The sequence below is a fragment of the Rhagoletis pomonella genome, unplaced genomic scaffold (genome assembly GCF_013731165.1).
Source record: "Rhagoletis pomonella isolate Grant_MI unplaced genomic scaffold, Rhpom_1.0 Rhpom_scaffold_00004, whole genome shotgun sequence".
Classification (NCBI taxonomy): Eukaryota; Metazoa; Arthropoda; class Insecta; order Diptera; family Tephritidae; genus Rhagoletis; species Rhagoletis pomonella.
Window position 1 is genome coordinate 43222586 of NW_023458558.1, and position 13552 is coordinate 43236137.

A 13552-nucleotide genomic window follows, 5' to 3' on the forward strand; every position below is an offset into this window, starting at 1 on the left:
AACATTTGCGAACGGCAGAGCACACGGTAATTGCTCTCGAAAAACTCCCACATTACTGGTCGTGCGGCTATATTACTTTTGAACAAGTAGAAGAGATACATCATGGATTCGCTGTCATTCATAATGCTTTTGGTAGAATTCTCCCCCAGCAAGAGATTGAGATATTGTCGTAGATGCGACTGACTCTGTGTGCAACGCAAGGAATAAATAAGATCATCGTACCACAGTGTGTCACGTTCGGTCTTGGCGAACAAATCCAAAATGGCATTGAACTCCATGTCGCTGAGATATTTCACACCCAAGCAGAGTATGGTCTCATACATGGCATAATAGCTCATGTCATTGCCGAATTTCACATTACCGAATATGTACTCGTGTGCTTGATTATGCGTGTAGTCCAGACATTCTTTCAGATCGACCAAGCAAGCCATTTCCATGATCTTTTGTCTCGCCAGCAAGTCGGTGTTGGTGAGGTTTTCATGCAGCGGCATTTCGAAGAGGCGTATGAACATTGACCTGATGAGCTGGCGCACAAAATGGTTGTACATTTTGTGTGAGAGAGTACCAAAGAGATTCTTGCCTAGAAAGACGATTGTGTCGGCCACCTGATTCCACGGTATAAGATTCTCTTCGTACTGCAAATATTCTAGTAATTCGAATATCACATCCACCGACTGTATTTCGTTGTTCTCAATAAGTGGGCCCAGATCTTGGAAAATAGCAGCGCGATTGAGTGGATGTATGTGCGTGTGATTGTCGTGCAATTGTTTGGCTATGAGCCAGAGGTTGGCATCATTGTAGAGTACATGATAGAAGCCCGTCTGTTGTTTGTTGACGATAAGCCAATCGTCAGGTCGCAGTTCGATGCCCAACTCGCTGGCGTTTAGTGTCACTTCAGTCACGGGCGGCATGAAGTAGTCGACGCTTGTACGCTCAAAGTCCGGCGCAGATGCACTGGCAAAATTCAATGGTATCCACCAGTGTTCGCGAGATTTCTGATCCTTCGAACGTTGTTTTATGGTGATGGTATTCCGTTCATAGTCGCGCGAAACGCTTACAATCGGAATCCACTCACTGTGCGTCCAGGAGAGCATAATACTGCGTATAGAATCTTGCTGAATCCAAGGCAGCTGATTCATTGTGGCATCTTCTGCAATGGCAGATTGTAAGGCATCGAAGAGGTCCAACTCATTGGCCACAGTAAACTGACTTGAGAGAGAGGGGAGAAAATTTCTTCGAATTAAATGTTATTGACCAGTTCCTGATGTCTTAAAGCAAGTTCGGTGTCTATTGAAGAAAAACTTACTATTTGCGCAAATACTGGCTGATGCCACGTACGAAGGTCTTCTGAGTGAAAGCGTGATGAAACATTTTAATAACACAGGCAGCTGTAAGAGGTAAAAGGAAGCGTGAGTATAATAGTTTTATGCTGGGGAGGCAAATATTCAAGGTAGGAGTTTAAGTACAATCTTTAGCGATGAAGTACACTACGCAGCAAAGACAAAAAACTGTTGTGTCCAAATGCCACTGTTTTTTTGATAGTTCGAGCATTCCATGGAAATGGTAAGTTTTGTCCCATACAAACAGACAATTAATTTTATAGCTGGATATTTTTTCTTAGTTGTTTATCACACAAATATATAGTAGAACTGGTTACTTCATTTGACAAAATTTCGGTTTGACTTTCATTATTGCCGCAAACTGAAAAACCTCGTACCACTGAAAAAAGATGCGGGTATAAATTTGGGTTGCTCCATAAAACAAGAATACTAGTTCTCCCTAACCTAAAAAACTGAAATAAATTGAAGAGATGAACCGCAAGGTAAAGAGTGCATGGCCTTTAGAAATCCGAAAAGAGGAGCACTGGTCCGAAAATCAAAATTAAGCTCTTATAGAAACTTCTGAAGTGCAACTTGACGGATTGGCTTGTTTCTCTTGGAAAATCTGATGGGCACATAGAATCCGCTCATTCCCGGGTAGGTTAATTACTGACGCAAGAAGGGATATGGAAGTGGATAGCATGATGGGAAGAACCACCAGACTAAACTGATAGATAGCATTACGGATGTCCACTGAGGAATCGGTGAGGTTTTGAACACTTGAGGTCGCTGGCCTCAGATGGTGTTAATGAGGTGATGGTAAAGAGTGGGAAAGACAAGCATATAGTGAATTTGTGTATTTCCCCACTCTTTGGAGGAGTCTTTTTCCAAACAGAGGAAGAGTGACAATGCGCTACCAAACAGCTTCAGGCCAATCAGTTCGACATCCGTTATGCTGAAAAGCCTACAAAGGCGCATTCGAAAAGTACACTAGATAAAAGGTTTTGATTGACAGCTGCACAAGTGTTCACCAACATTGCATACCAAAGTGAGAACGTGATGGAACTGATAAAAGCTGGCTTGAAGGAGTCTGAGTATCGATTAATGCTGAGGATAAGCGAGGTAGTTGTTGATTTGGCCAATGCCAAGCGGATTGTCACTCTGCTGACAAGCAATTAGCAAGTTTGCCATTTTGATTCCACAACTTGTGCAACCTACAGCCGTTTGGCGGTTTTGATGCATTTCAGTACGTCATACAGAGAGAGGCAGCTGTACTACTCTGAAATATTCTGCTGAAATGGTTCGCCGATTGTCTTCGCCCTCATCCTTGCGAGGGCTGAACAATCGCACCGGAAGTGTTCGACTATCGCTTTCGAGATCGGGTCAGCGCAATTGCGACAGAACCTATTGCAGGGCAATCCTACCCTTTCGGCATGCACCCAAATGGGCCAGTGTCCTGTGCACGATGCTGTAAATTGTAGGCATCTTCTTTGCTCATCCCCAAGAGAGCTTTGATCGTAAGGGGGTCGTAGGATACCCAAAACTGCTGGGTAATCCTGTAAGAGCCTGTGAAATCTCTCCCGCCTCTACTTGGCCTTCGAGTGATAAATTTCGGTAATTTTTTACTTAATCTCCCTAAGCCAGCCACCCGTGTCCACCGCGTAGGAGACATGCAGTGCGGAGGCGCTCCTGGCTAGTTCGTTCGCTCCTCGTTTCCGTAAATGTTCCTATGGACCAATTTGAGGTCTGACTCTACGCAGCAATAGTAACTCCAAGAACGCCATATTGATTGTGAAGTTACTCGCTCCCCAAAATCGTTCCACGCTGTTTAAAGCATTCACTGGGTTTTAACTACAAAACCAACATCAGAGGAATTTAACTACGATATATCAGAGTCGGGAGTTTTCAGTTATATTGAATATACTTTCGTCGAAATAATGTATAATTGCAACCAAATTCCCATAGGCGGTGTTTACAGAAGAAACAAATTTGTTTCTTATGAACACTTTATAGATTTCATCGAAAACCCTGATCTTAACATCAAAAGCATAGTCGTAGCTGGTCATTATAATAGTGACCTGCTTCGAGAAAGTAAATTTTCAACAGCAATGCAAAATTTATATTGAGACTCCTACACATTTTACTCAAACCAGCTGCACCCTTTACTTTCCATAAACTTTTTCATGAAGTGGGCGAAACAATCATAAGGTGGATACATTCCATTTTAATCTGGAATATTGCTGATTGTGGGGGAGGAAGTTTGCCTTTGTAACATGTCAGACGTTGGGAGACGATGCAGTCACGGTAACTATAGGTAAGAAGCGGGCTTGGAAAACCAGCGTCGAACGCAGATAATTTTCAGACAGTATCGGAGAGTTTTTAGATAGACATGCAGCCCGTTTCTGTAACAATTCTCTACCAAGGCGAATTGAGATATGAATTCGCCGCCCTGTTCTCTACTGGAAATGAGTAGTAGAGAGAGAGAGTACCATTACAGTACAGTTACAGAAACGAGCTACTGGGGTCTGAGGGCGGCTATGCCCGGATTGTATTCTGCGGTGGTGTGGTGGAGTAGAAGCATGTCTTTATGTGGATGTTTAGGCACTAAGGCGCCATGCCCACAACGTCGGGAGCAGCTCTTAATATTTTATTGAATTTGCTCCTCTGTATTTACCGTTACATCAGGAGAAAATGAGGATGATGCGTCGACTGTATTCTTTTGGATTGTGGCAAAGTGTTTTTAAGGTATCCGAATAATACCCTTGGTTTTTTGGACCCTGCTGATAACCGAATACCTGTGGTCTCTTCTGAAAGAAAGTACACCGTTAGCCTTTCTAGAAGGGAGCAATAGAGAGATCCAGGCGCTCCCTCTGAGAGCTCTTTAAAATTGTCTATACCATAGTGCATGATAATTTCAGTTGCTTTGTCGCTTTAGGTATAAGATATCAGTATTTCAATTTCAAGTCTTTGCAGTACTTAAAAAAGCGGACTGAAGATTTAAGATTGTAAGTACAGAAGAAGCGGGACATGACGGGACACTTATATAAGTGTTAAAGGCAGCGAACTAACTGGAATAAGGTTCTTAAAAGCCGTTGGAGCAATAGTGACGCCTGCAAAATAACCACGACGCAAAAACTCGTCCAAATGGTGGTTGAATATCGCTAAAGACTCGTTTGAAGGGATAGCTTTTTCATGTTCCGATATTTGTACAAAATGTGATGCATTCGGTCAGCTAGAGGCCTACAGGCTACATTATCTGATCGTGTAATATAATTCCATTGATTTTATCGACGATTTCTGATAGGACGACCTATCTAAATAGACTGGAAAGTTCGATGTCTGCTGCCCTGGAAAGACTACAAACTAAATGACTTCTTAATCACTGAAATTGGTGGTGCCGAGTACTATAATATCTATAAGTTTACCCAAACCTCGAAGAAACAGTCAATCAAGTCCAACCACGGTGTGGAAGCAGAGGGTCCAACAAACACGTCTACATATATAAACTCAGACAGTTGAAGTCAACTCCGAGCTGGTGTGGGATTGCCATCAACTATTAATGATGATGTAATGCCTCATCCGTGAAAAGCGTTTACCTCACTTGGATATCTAGTCAAAGTAACTCTAAGTACACATCGTTACCATAATATAGAAAGGACCTAACTCCTATTGTCGCTGAAATACAAAAAGCCGTATCTAAGTAAAAATCCAAAATTTCTTTTTTGATTGTTTATAATGCATTTCATTGAATTATAAGTCCCCACATCATTTTAAGCGATAAAAAATTTTAGTCAGTTACGGTTTTTTGCGTTTCAGCGACTATATGAGTTAGGGCCTTTCTATATTAATGTAACGATATGTAGTTGCGTAATGAAGTGACTGGTATTTTTTGGATACGAGCAGCTCAGAGATTAATAGGCTTGGAACTATTCCTCAGAATTTCATGTGCTGTGATTAAAAAAATGAGGCAAAAAATTACTAGGCAAAGTCAGAAGGTAACAGGCAGGCTAAGGCGCGGTGCACATTAGAGTGATACGATACGAAAGAGATATCGACATGCTGATTAATATCGAAATTGATAGGAAGTGATGAAAACTGTGCACACTTGCACCAAAGCGACACTGCTGCGACATAATATCGCTTGCGTATCGGCCGTGCGACACGGTTTGCTATCACACCGCAAATGGTATCGCGTGTCGTGTCACTCTAATGGGCACTGCACTTTTATATCGATTCGCGTGTCGTATCGCATATCGTATCGCTCTATAATGTGCAACGTGCCTAAGGCCTTTTCCATTAGAAAAAGGGAACTGGGTTCCACAAAATATAAGAGGTCCATAACATTGGACGGCGGTGACCCATTATACTTAAAGACAATTCCAACCTAAGCCTCCTAAGCTTTCAAGAGAGGCATTTATTATGGATACTAACCTCTTTGGTAGGATATGATATCGAATACAGATAAAACTTCCGACTCTTTCTCCACATAGTAAGTCATAGGTCGCACGGTCATATAATTGTAACTATAGGCGCGCTCAGCAATATCAGTCAAAAAGAAATCCATAGTTTTATATTCTGGATAAAGCTAAACCGTGATAGAGAAAATTTGATTATTTATAACAGTTATTGCATTCAAATTAGTTCAAGTACCTACCAAATCTGTTATTACATAACTAAAATAGGTGGCAAACCCTTCATTCAACCAAGCGTATGTCCACCACTGTGGTGACACCAAGTTACCGAACCATTGATGAGCGATTTCATGATTTTGCGTCAGTATGTCCTTCAGTTTCTTGTGTAAATCCGCACCATCCTGCTGCACCAGATTGTCCTCTTTGTAGGTAATTAAACCCCAGTTTTCCATTGCAGAGCCGAAATTTTTTTTCAATGCTATGTGATCCAATTTCGCCAACGGATAATCGATGCCAAAGTAGTCCTCAAACATGGCCACCGTGCGCACAGCATTCTTCAATGCTTTCCGTCCCTTATCAGCGATGCGGGGTGAGGTGAAAATACGTTGCATGACACCGCGATATTCCTCCGAAATGTAGACAAAATCGGAGATAACAAAAGCGACCAGGTAAGTAGAAATGGCGGGGGTGGTGTGGAATGTGGTTGTCACCATTGATGCATCACTGTGCGCGTACATTCCAAATAGCATAGACAAACAAACACATATTCGTTAAACTTTGATGTGTAAGTGTGTTGAAAATGAACAATGACTTAACGGATACACGTACATATGTGCGTAATGGATGAGCAGTTGTGAAGTGCGTGTAAATTTGCGGTTTATTAATTGGCTTTGGCTGCTGGCCAATACATATGTGCGTGCTAGTATGGGTACGAGTATTACTCAATTGTGTCTACTTACTTGTCACCGAGTGCAGCATTTACGTCAATGCTCGGTTCAATTTGACGTACCATCATATTCGAGATGGCTGTGTAATAGTTGCTGTGCGTAAGGCTGATAGTGAAGTTTGCTTTAAATGATGGCTCATCGTAGCAAGGAAAGGCCAGGCGGGCGCTGGTCGGCTCAAATTGCGTAGCTGTCACATAGCTATTGTATGCATGGAAAATACGATGGAGAGCAAGAAGAAAAGTTTTAGTAACAAAAAGTGATTAGTGTGTTAGGCTATGGAAATGATGGTCTCTACGAAGAGCGATAGAATTTCATATGAATGAGTTTTTATGCTTTATAAAAATTTGTTCTCTACTTAAAAAAAAATGTTGACCTTTCGACGACAATCTATAAGTAAAGTGAGACTTTAACGAAGGCTATTCAGATGCGTTTTTAAAGTCCTAAATAAAAACGCTTGTTAATCGGCCCTCACGGAATATTTTTTTCCAAGAGAAATCGAAATGCTTGGATAGTAAGACGGTGCCTTTTTTACAAAGCTACTTAGGTTCTTAAAAGAGCTCAAGATGCAAGTGTAACATTAGTCAAGAAAGAAAAGATCAATTCAGAAAGATTTTGCTTGTCTTCTTTGCGTGTCACGGTAAAAAATGGGTTCGCGAAATACTTCTTGTAAGGTCGACTCTACCCCATTGGACTTCCTTATTGTGGTATAAGCTTGGTGAGACTTCGTCCTGTATTAAAACTACATATTGGGTGCAGTTATGATTACTTTCTTAACTTATGTAAAGCAAAACTACATCCTGGACCAGCAAATTTAGTTTCCACGTTAGCTAAATTTGCCAGCATAAAGAAATTGCCAGGATACATAACTTTCTCTGAAAGCGAAAGCGAGAAACCAGATCAACTAACACAGTTATAGACGGAACGTGTGTAGTTTAGACAAACTTAATATCTGAGTACCAAACTTCGACTCAGATCGTCGCATTTGTGCAGTGGCAAAGCTAAACGTTTATAATTTGCTATCAATTTAGACAGTCGTCAAAGGATTTCAGCGAGTGCGAAAGGACAATTGGTAACACGAGGACTGACCCATTATTATATTTCATAGCTCGCTCAACCAGAAGAGGGAGTCTCAATTGTCCCTTATGCTAAGGACTCTTAGATAATATTGTTCGGGAATGGAATTGATAACTTGTAGTCGAAAGTAAAAGGTTACCTCTCCGAACTTTCTCGCTTCTTAAGTACAAGAGTACAAGTAGCCTAACCCTTTGCCCCACGAAGTCCTCGGCAAACCTTTTAACAAGCAGGATGAAGGAGATCACACTACAGCTGCGAATTCATGTCGATGGAGAAACAATTCCGACGGTGAATATCCGAATTCTTGGAGTTACCTTCGACACTTTGCTCCCCTTCTCGGCGCAAATGACCACAATTGTCAATAGAGTACAGAACCCAACAAGATCCTCATGTCGCTAGCCGGCAGCATCTCGGTCAAAGAAAAAGAAACGTTGTTGGCAACGTACAAGGAAATTTGGCGGCCGATTCTAAACTAGGCGAGACTTAGGTGCTATCCGTTGAGGAGCATAATATAGTCCTCTGCGAACTGTTCCTAGTAGGGGGTCACATACGCGGGCACCCGAACAGACACTTATTTGCTGCTGAGTTCTCACCAAGGCACGTTAGGAGGAATCTGTACATACAGATCATAAACGCCATTCACTGGCAGTCAGTATCGACTTACATCGACTCCCGACCTATGAATGCGCTTTTGGGAATATAAACATCTAACGTGGACGGGACAGAGCTTTGTCTGCCTCGTGAGACTCGCACCACCATAGCCCAACTCCGCTCTGGATACCGCAGCAGACTAAACTCGTACCTAAGCAGAATAAACGCGGATGTCCTTAACGAGTGCTCGGCTAGCAACTTCATGACGCACGGCACCACTTCGCAGTCGGAGTTGCACTCCCTGGGTCTCTGATTAGTTGAAATTTACGACAAACTGATATGGGGGTTGAGTAGCCGCTACAAAAATCACAACGAAAAAAGTCACTGTTAAGAGAAAAATTCACAAATTTTTTGGCGGTGGCTTCGATGGCCAAAGATGGTGGGAGATCTATAACTGATTGCGGTTTAAGGAGTAATTGGTCTGAGCCCGCTCGATCAAAAAGATCAGATGTCTTATTACTAAAAACTTTCGATTGGATTGTCACTCCAGACCTTTTTCCAAACTGAAGCATATTACGCAAGAGTTATGTTAAACGCACATTTAATATTTGCGAAATTCGCAGCGCCTTAATGGTACAAGTGTTGTTGAGCGGGCCTCTATGGAGCGAAAAGAAGGCTAGGCAACAAGTGGGATGGTCGGTGCAGTTTGGGGACTATCTATAGATCTCTCAAAAGAACAGCGCAATCAGATTGCGGGCTTTGGGTTATTTCAAGTAAAGGCCCTTCATACCATAAACTTGAACCAACCAATTCGCGCAAAGATGCAGTGCGTGAAGAGCACAGCTCTCTTTCCTTACGGGGCCAAGATGAAGTTGAGGCTGAGTTTTGCAAGATCGCAGACAATTGTTTTTCCTTATTCTAGGTTTCCTTATTCTACGTTGGTTTGCAACTTGTGGAGGACTGTAGGAGATAACTGACCTCAATTTCTGATAACTCAGGGCACAGAGACTGGTTAGTATGGGATTACCAGACCGGTCGGTAATACCTCGATCATCTCGACCAGGACGCTGTAAGGAATGACCAAGAAAATACCTAAAAACTAGAGGCTGTCTCCACAGCACACACTGACCCGGGGGTGTGCATGCCAAAGCATATACTGAAATTCATCAATAACGTCTAATGGCTCTAGGTTTGAACGAGCTTCTAGTTTCAAAAAGGTTAAAATTTGCCAATTGCTGGCCACCTTGTTTGACAAAGCACTCTAACCAACCAACCATAGTATTCCTTACCAACCTCGGGTGTAAAGGCGATATCTAGCCTCTAGCGACATATGTATATATGTTTCAAAGTAGCCAACAAATGCTCAGTATCTACTCTCTTCAGATATCTTTCCTCGCCGCTATTCTGACAACAAATCCATTTATACTTAGGAATAGTGACTGATTTTCCAGACAGACAGCTTGAAATTTTGATTTTAAACATAGGTGGCAACCCTTTTCAACGTATTTTAAATTTAGAACATTCTAAGCCTCTTTCGCCTGCCACCCATATTTTAAGAAACCTTTAGTTTGAACACTTAAATATTATTGAGGTATTTTACAAGGGTTGCCACCTGTTTAAAAATGTATATCAATTAATTTCAATGAATTATTATAGTATGGGTATCAATCGAAATGGGGTTCAAAAGGCTTTGCCTCTAAGAAATATGTAGGGGAGTTGCCACCTGCATTATTTTTTTATTTAAAGGACTTAGGTAATTGGAATATGTAGCACAATACGGATGTCAGACGAAAGAGGTTTAGTAAGGTTGGAGTATAAAAATATTTTGCAGAGGGTTGCCACTTGTTTGAAAATACGAATTTAATTAAATTATATATAAGTTAAAGTGTCAAACGCAATAGTGTTTAGACATCTTAGCTTGAATATGTATAAGTGTTTGAAGAGGGTTGCCACCTGTTTTAAAACTAACTTCAAATAAAGAATTTGGGTAATTTAAATGAATTATTACAATATGTTTATCATCCGCAATGGGTTGTAGAGGATTTTTTTCAAGCAATATGTGGCAGGATTGCCATCTGTTTTAAAAATCAAATTTTACTTGAAGCATGGGAACTAAGTAAATGAAATGCATCACAATATGGATGTCAAACGAAAGAGATTTAAGAAGGTTGTAACCTCTTTAATAAGTTAAATTCAATCTATTTAATAGTTTGTAGGAATAATTAAAATATATGTTGACGGATTGCCAATTGTTTAAAAACTCAACTTGGGCTTGAATTCAGGGAATAAGTGAATTAAAAATGTATCGCAAAAGAAAATTTTAAGAAAGTTTTAGTTTGAAAATATTTTGAAAGAGGTTAAATAAATTTGAAAGTCTTCTAATTTTTTGTCTGAGTTTAGGTATGTCAAGTTTTATTAAAGTAAATCATACACTTTATAATTTATTTTTAAAAGCAACAATAGCGGTTTTGGTAGCCACTTTAGAAATTGAAGTCCACAAGACAAGATACGCCCGAAGCACCTGCTGCTTAGTCTTTATTCGGGGCATTAGTTTACAGTTTATTGTCAGATACGAAATAGAAAGGGAGTAATTTCCGGTTTCACCAGCAATTTAGGTGAAAAATGATGATGAATGCTAAAAAATAATAATTTCTCATTTAAATTGCTTTCGTGAAAGTGACTATAAAGGACTAAACTGAATAATAAACTCAATTCCAAACAATAAACGCTGTTTACAAATCAAATCGTGTAACCCATTGCCTTTGCAAACAAAACAATCTTTTGTAAAAGTATTTTTCATAAGTTTTTTGCGCTCGTGCAGTAGGAAGTTATCCGTAGCGAGTTTCAATGAACTTAGGCCATTAGCGTACTCCAATCAATAACTGTCATTTGTGCTGTCAAGTTCTCATGTTTAATATTTGAATTTTTGTTATTTTATTTTATTTTTTTTTAACTTACACTTCCATATAGTTACATACACATGTACATTATGCATTATTTTTTATTTCTTATCAACACAATTTCCTTTCACACGATTTTTATTGATTAGCGATAAACGTTATCAGTCTCATATTTGTTTTGGGGGCAACTGGTAAGCGTTGAACTATGAGCTAAGTGGTATGTGCTATATATGCATACATATGTATGTATGTGTGCACATAAACTTGTGCATATTTGTATGTATGCGTTGCAGACCACGCGCTGTCTAGCTGTGGTGCTTGAAAAAGCGGGATTTTTTGTAAAAAAAAAGAATGTTTGTATAAGTTATCTGTGAAACACATATACACGAATAAGCAATCGATATGTTTGTTTGATTCCACAAAAAATAAGTATTGAGATAACTGAGCTAGTGAACGATTTTGATTTCATTTGACCATATGTATATATGTATACATATTTATACAAGTACACACGCACATATGTACGTATCTTTCCACATATATGTACACAAATGAAATCAGGCAAGACTACTATCACCGCAAAGTTCAATCAGTGATGGTCAACAACTAACTACCCGGACATGCTTTGTAAACCCTTCCCGCCATTTCATTATCTCGCACTGTGATTCACTTAATACTCACACTGTGCTATTTTTCTCATCGCTGTAGGTCATCCAGTAAATTCCGAAAGTGTCCTCATGCATTTGACCCTTAAACAATATTTCCAAGTGGTAGCGTTGACCCGCTTCAAAGGCTTGATAGTTTTCGATCGGGTGTATGATCAGAAAGCATGCTTGCTGGTCATATGTGTATGTGAGATCATCTAATTTTTCGTGAGTGTACGACTCACGCATCGATATCGAGAAATCGGTGAGATTCTTTGCGTGCAACACAATCTCATTGGTTGATTCGCGTATTGCAATGTCAATAGTGACATTGCCCGCATATTCGAACTGCTCGCGGTGTATATGTGATGCAATATGTAGGTAATAATGTAGGGGATATGTGGTGTTGGGCAGACGCAACGAACGTGGCGATCCATTCGTTACGGAGGAGTTCATTGAAGTTACATGCAATTCATCTTGATTTTTGAAAGGAAGCCTCTTGACTGCATTGGTAAGGGCATCTGTCTCGATCACGATACCGGAAATAATGTCGAAGAATAGCATGCCGAGCAGCAGCAGGTTGCAATAGTGGCGATGTCGAAAGCGCGCTTCACGCTCACCCATAACTGTCAGCGTTTTACACGATTTTTTTCTCTCACGAATGTGCCACAGCTGCTTAGATCGGTAGCAGTTTTGTGTTAGAAATATTGTCCCTTAACCGTAGTGAACTTCCACTCGTCTTGACTTAACAACCGCGACTGAAATGAAAACTCAGTGACGCGTTACCAGTGGCCAGACTAGACTTTCTCACTCGCTTGTAAAGTCGCTTGTCAGTCGACTCAATAGACAGCAAAAGCTAGCGCATTAATGACGCTGATAAGATAACGTTTGAGTATTCGCCATGCGTAGTGCGCTTTTGAGTGCTTTTGTAGAAGTCGAGGCGACTGTCAATCTTTGTATGCGCTGACAGAGTGTCAAGGTGTTAATTATTAGTTTAGTTATTAAAATGAAGTCTTGCTGCGAACATATATTTTAATTGACTTGCAACCGCCTAAGCTATTTTGGCCGAGTGGAATAAAGCCAATGAAATGACGCCAATTGGAAATGCCTAGTGAAGCCAAGTCTTTCTCCACCTGGCCTTTCCATAGCTACCTCCGTCGTTCCCGCTTAGGGCTGGAGCATTTGCGTTCATTCGTTGAACATAGTCGAGCCAACGACGCCTCTTTGATCGCCAATGGTCTACCATTTTTTGGAACGTTTTATATAAAGGGTTTCGCCTATTTAATCCCAAGCCACATTCAACTCCGTAAGCCGCAGTTTGTCAAAGGAACCTAGGAAACTTTGAATTGAACGGTCAATGTCAGAGGGGCTAAATTGAGGGTTTTGGTGCCTGACCGAACCCATTGCCATATACTTGATCACAAAACATCTATCAATAAAAGACATATCATTTTATTTCCCAAATTACTTGGGGCTCCGACCTTAATTAAGTCTTTGAGCGAGCTTCTTCAGCAATTTATTGGCGTGATTCTTGATGTTACCACACAATGGGTGGAACATGGGCGTATGCTGATAAAAAAAACTAAATATAATGTCCGGAACAGTAATCGAACCGAGATATTAGCGAGTGGTAGTTCGCACTCTCGAACGGTGGCCAATATTTCA

The 13552-nt window shown here is 40.6% G+C and overlaps 2 protein-coding genes across 2 annotated transcripts in view; both read right to left on the reverse strand.

The window, feature by feature from the left end:
• The window catches only part of LOC118738227 (aminopeptidase N-like), a 1497-nt gene extending 124 nt beyond the window's left edge, over positions 1–1373 (reverse strand). Inside the window, exons 1-2 of the mRNA XM_036469151.1 lie at positions 1307–1373; positions 4–1205 (exon numbers count right to left, since the gene is read on the reverse strand). Coding sequence (XP_036325044.1) covers positions 4–1139 — 1136 coding nt within the window. The 5' untranslated portion in view covers positions 1140–1205; positions 1307–1373. The remainder of the gene's footprint in view (positions 1–3; positions 1206–1306) is intronic.
• On the reverse strand, positions 1306–13224 carry LOC118737594 (endoplasmic reticulum aminopeptidase 1-like). Its single transcript, XM_036468198.1, has 5 exons — positions 11925–13224; positions 6691–6876; positions 5974–6454; positions 5751–5904; positions 1306–1388 (listed from the first exon to the last, which is right to left on the reverse strand). Exons 1-5 carry the CDS (start codon positions 12509–12511, stop codon positions 1306–1308), a joined length of 1491 nt encoding a protein of 496 aa, XP_036324091.1. The 5' UTR covers positions 12512–13224.
• Positions 13225–13552: the final 328 nt, after the last annotated feature.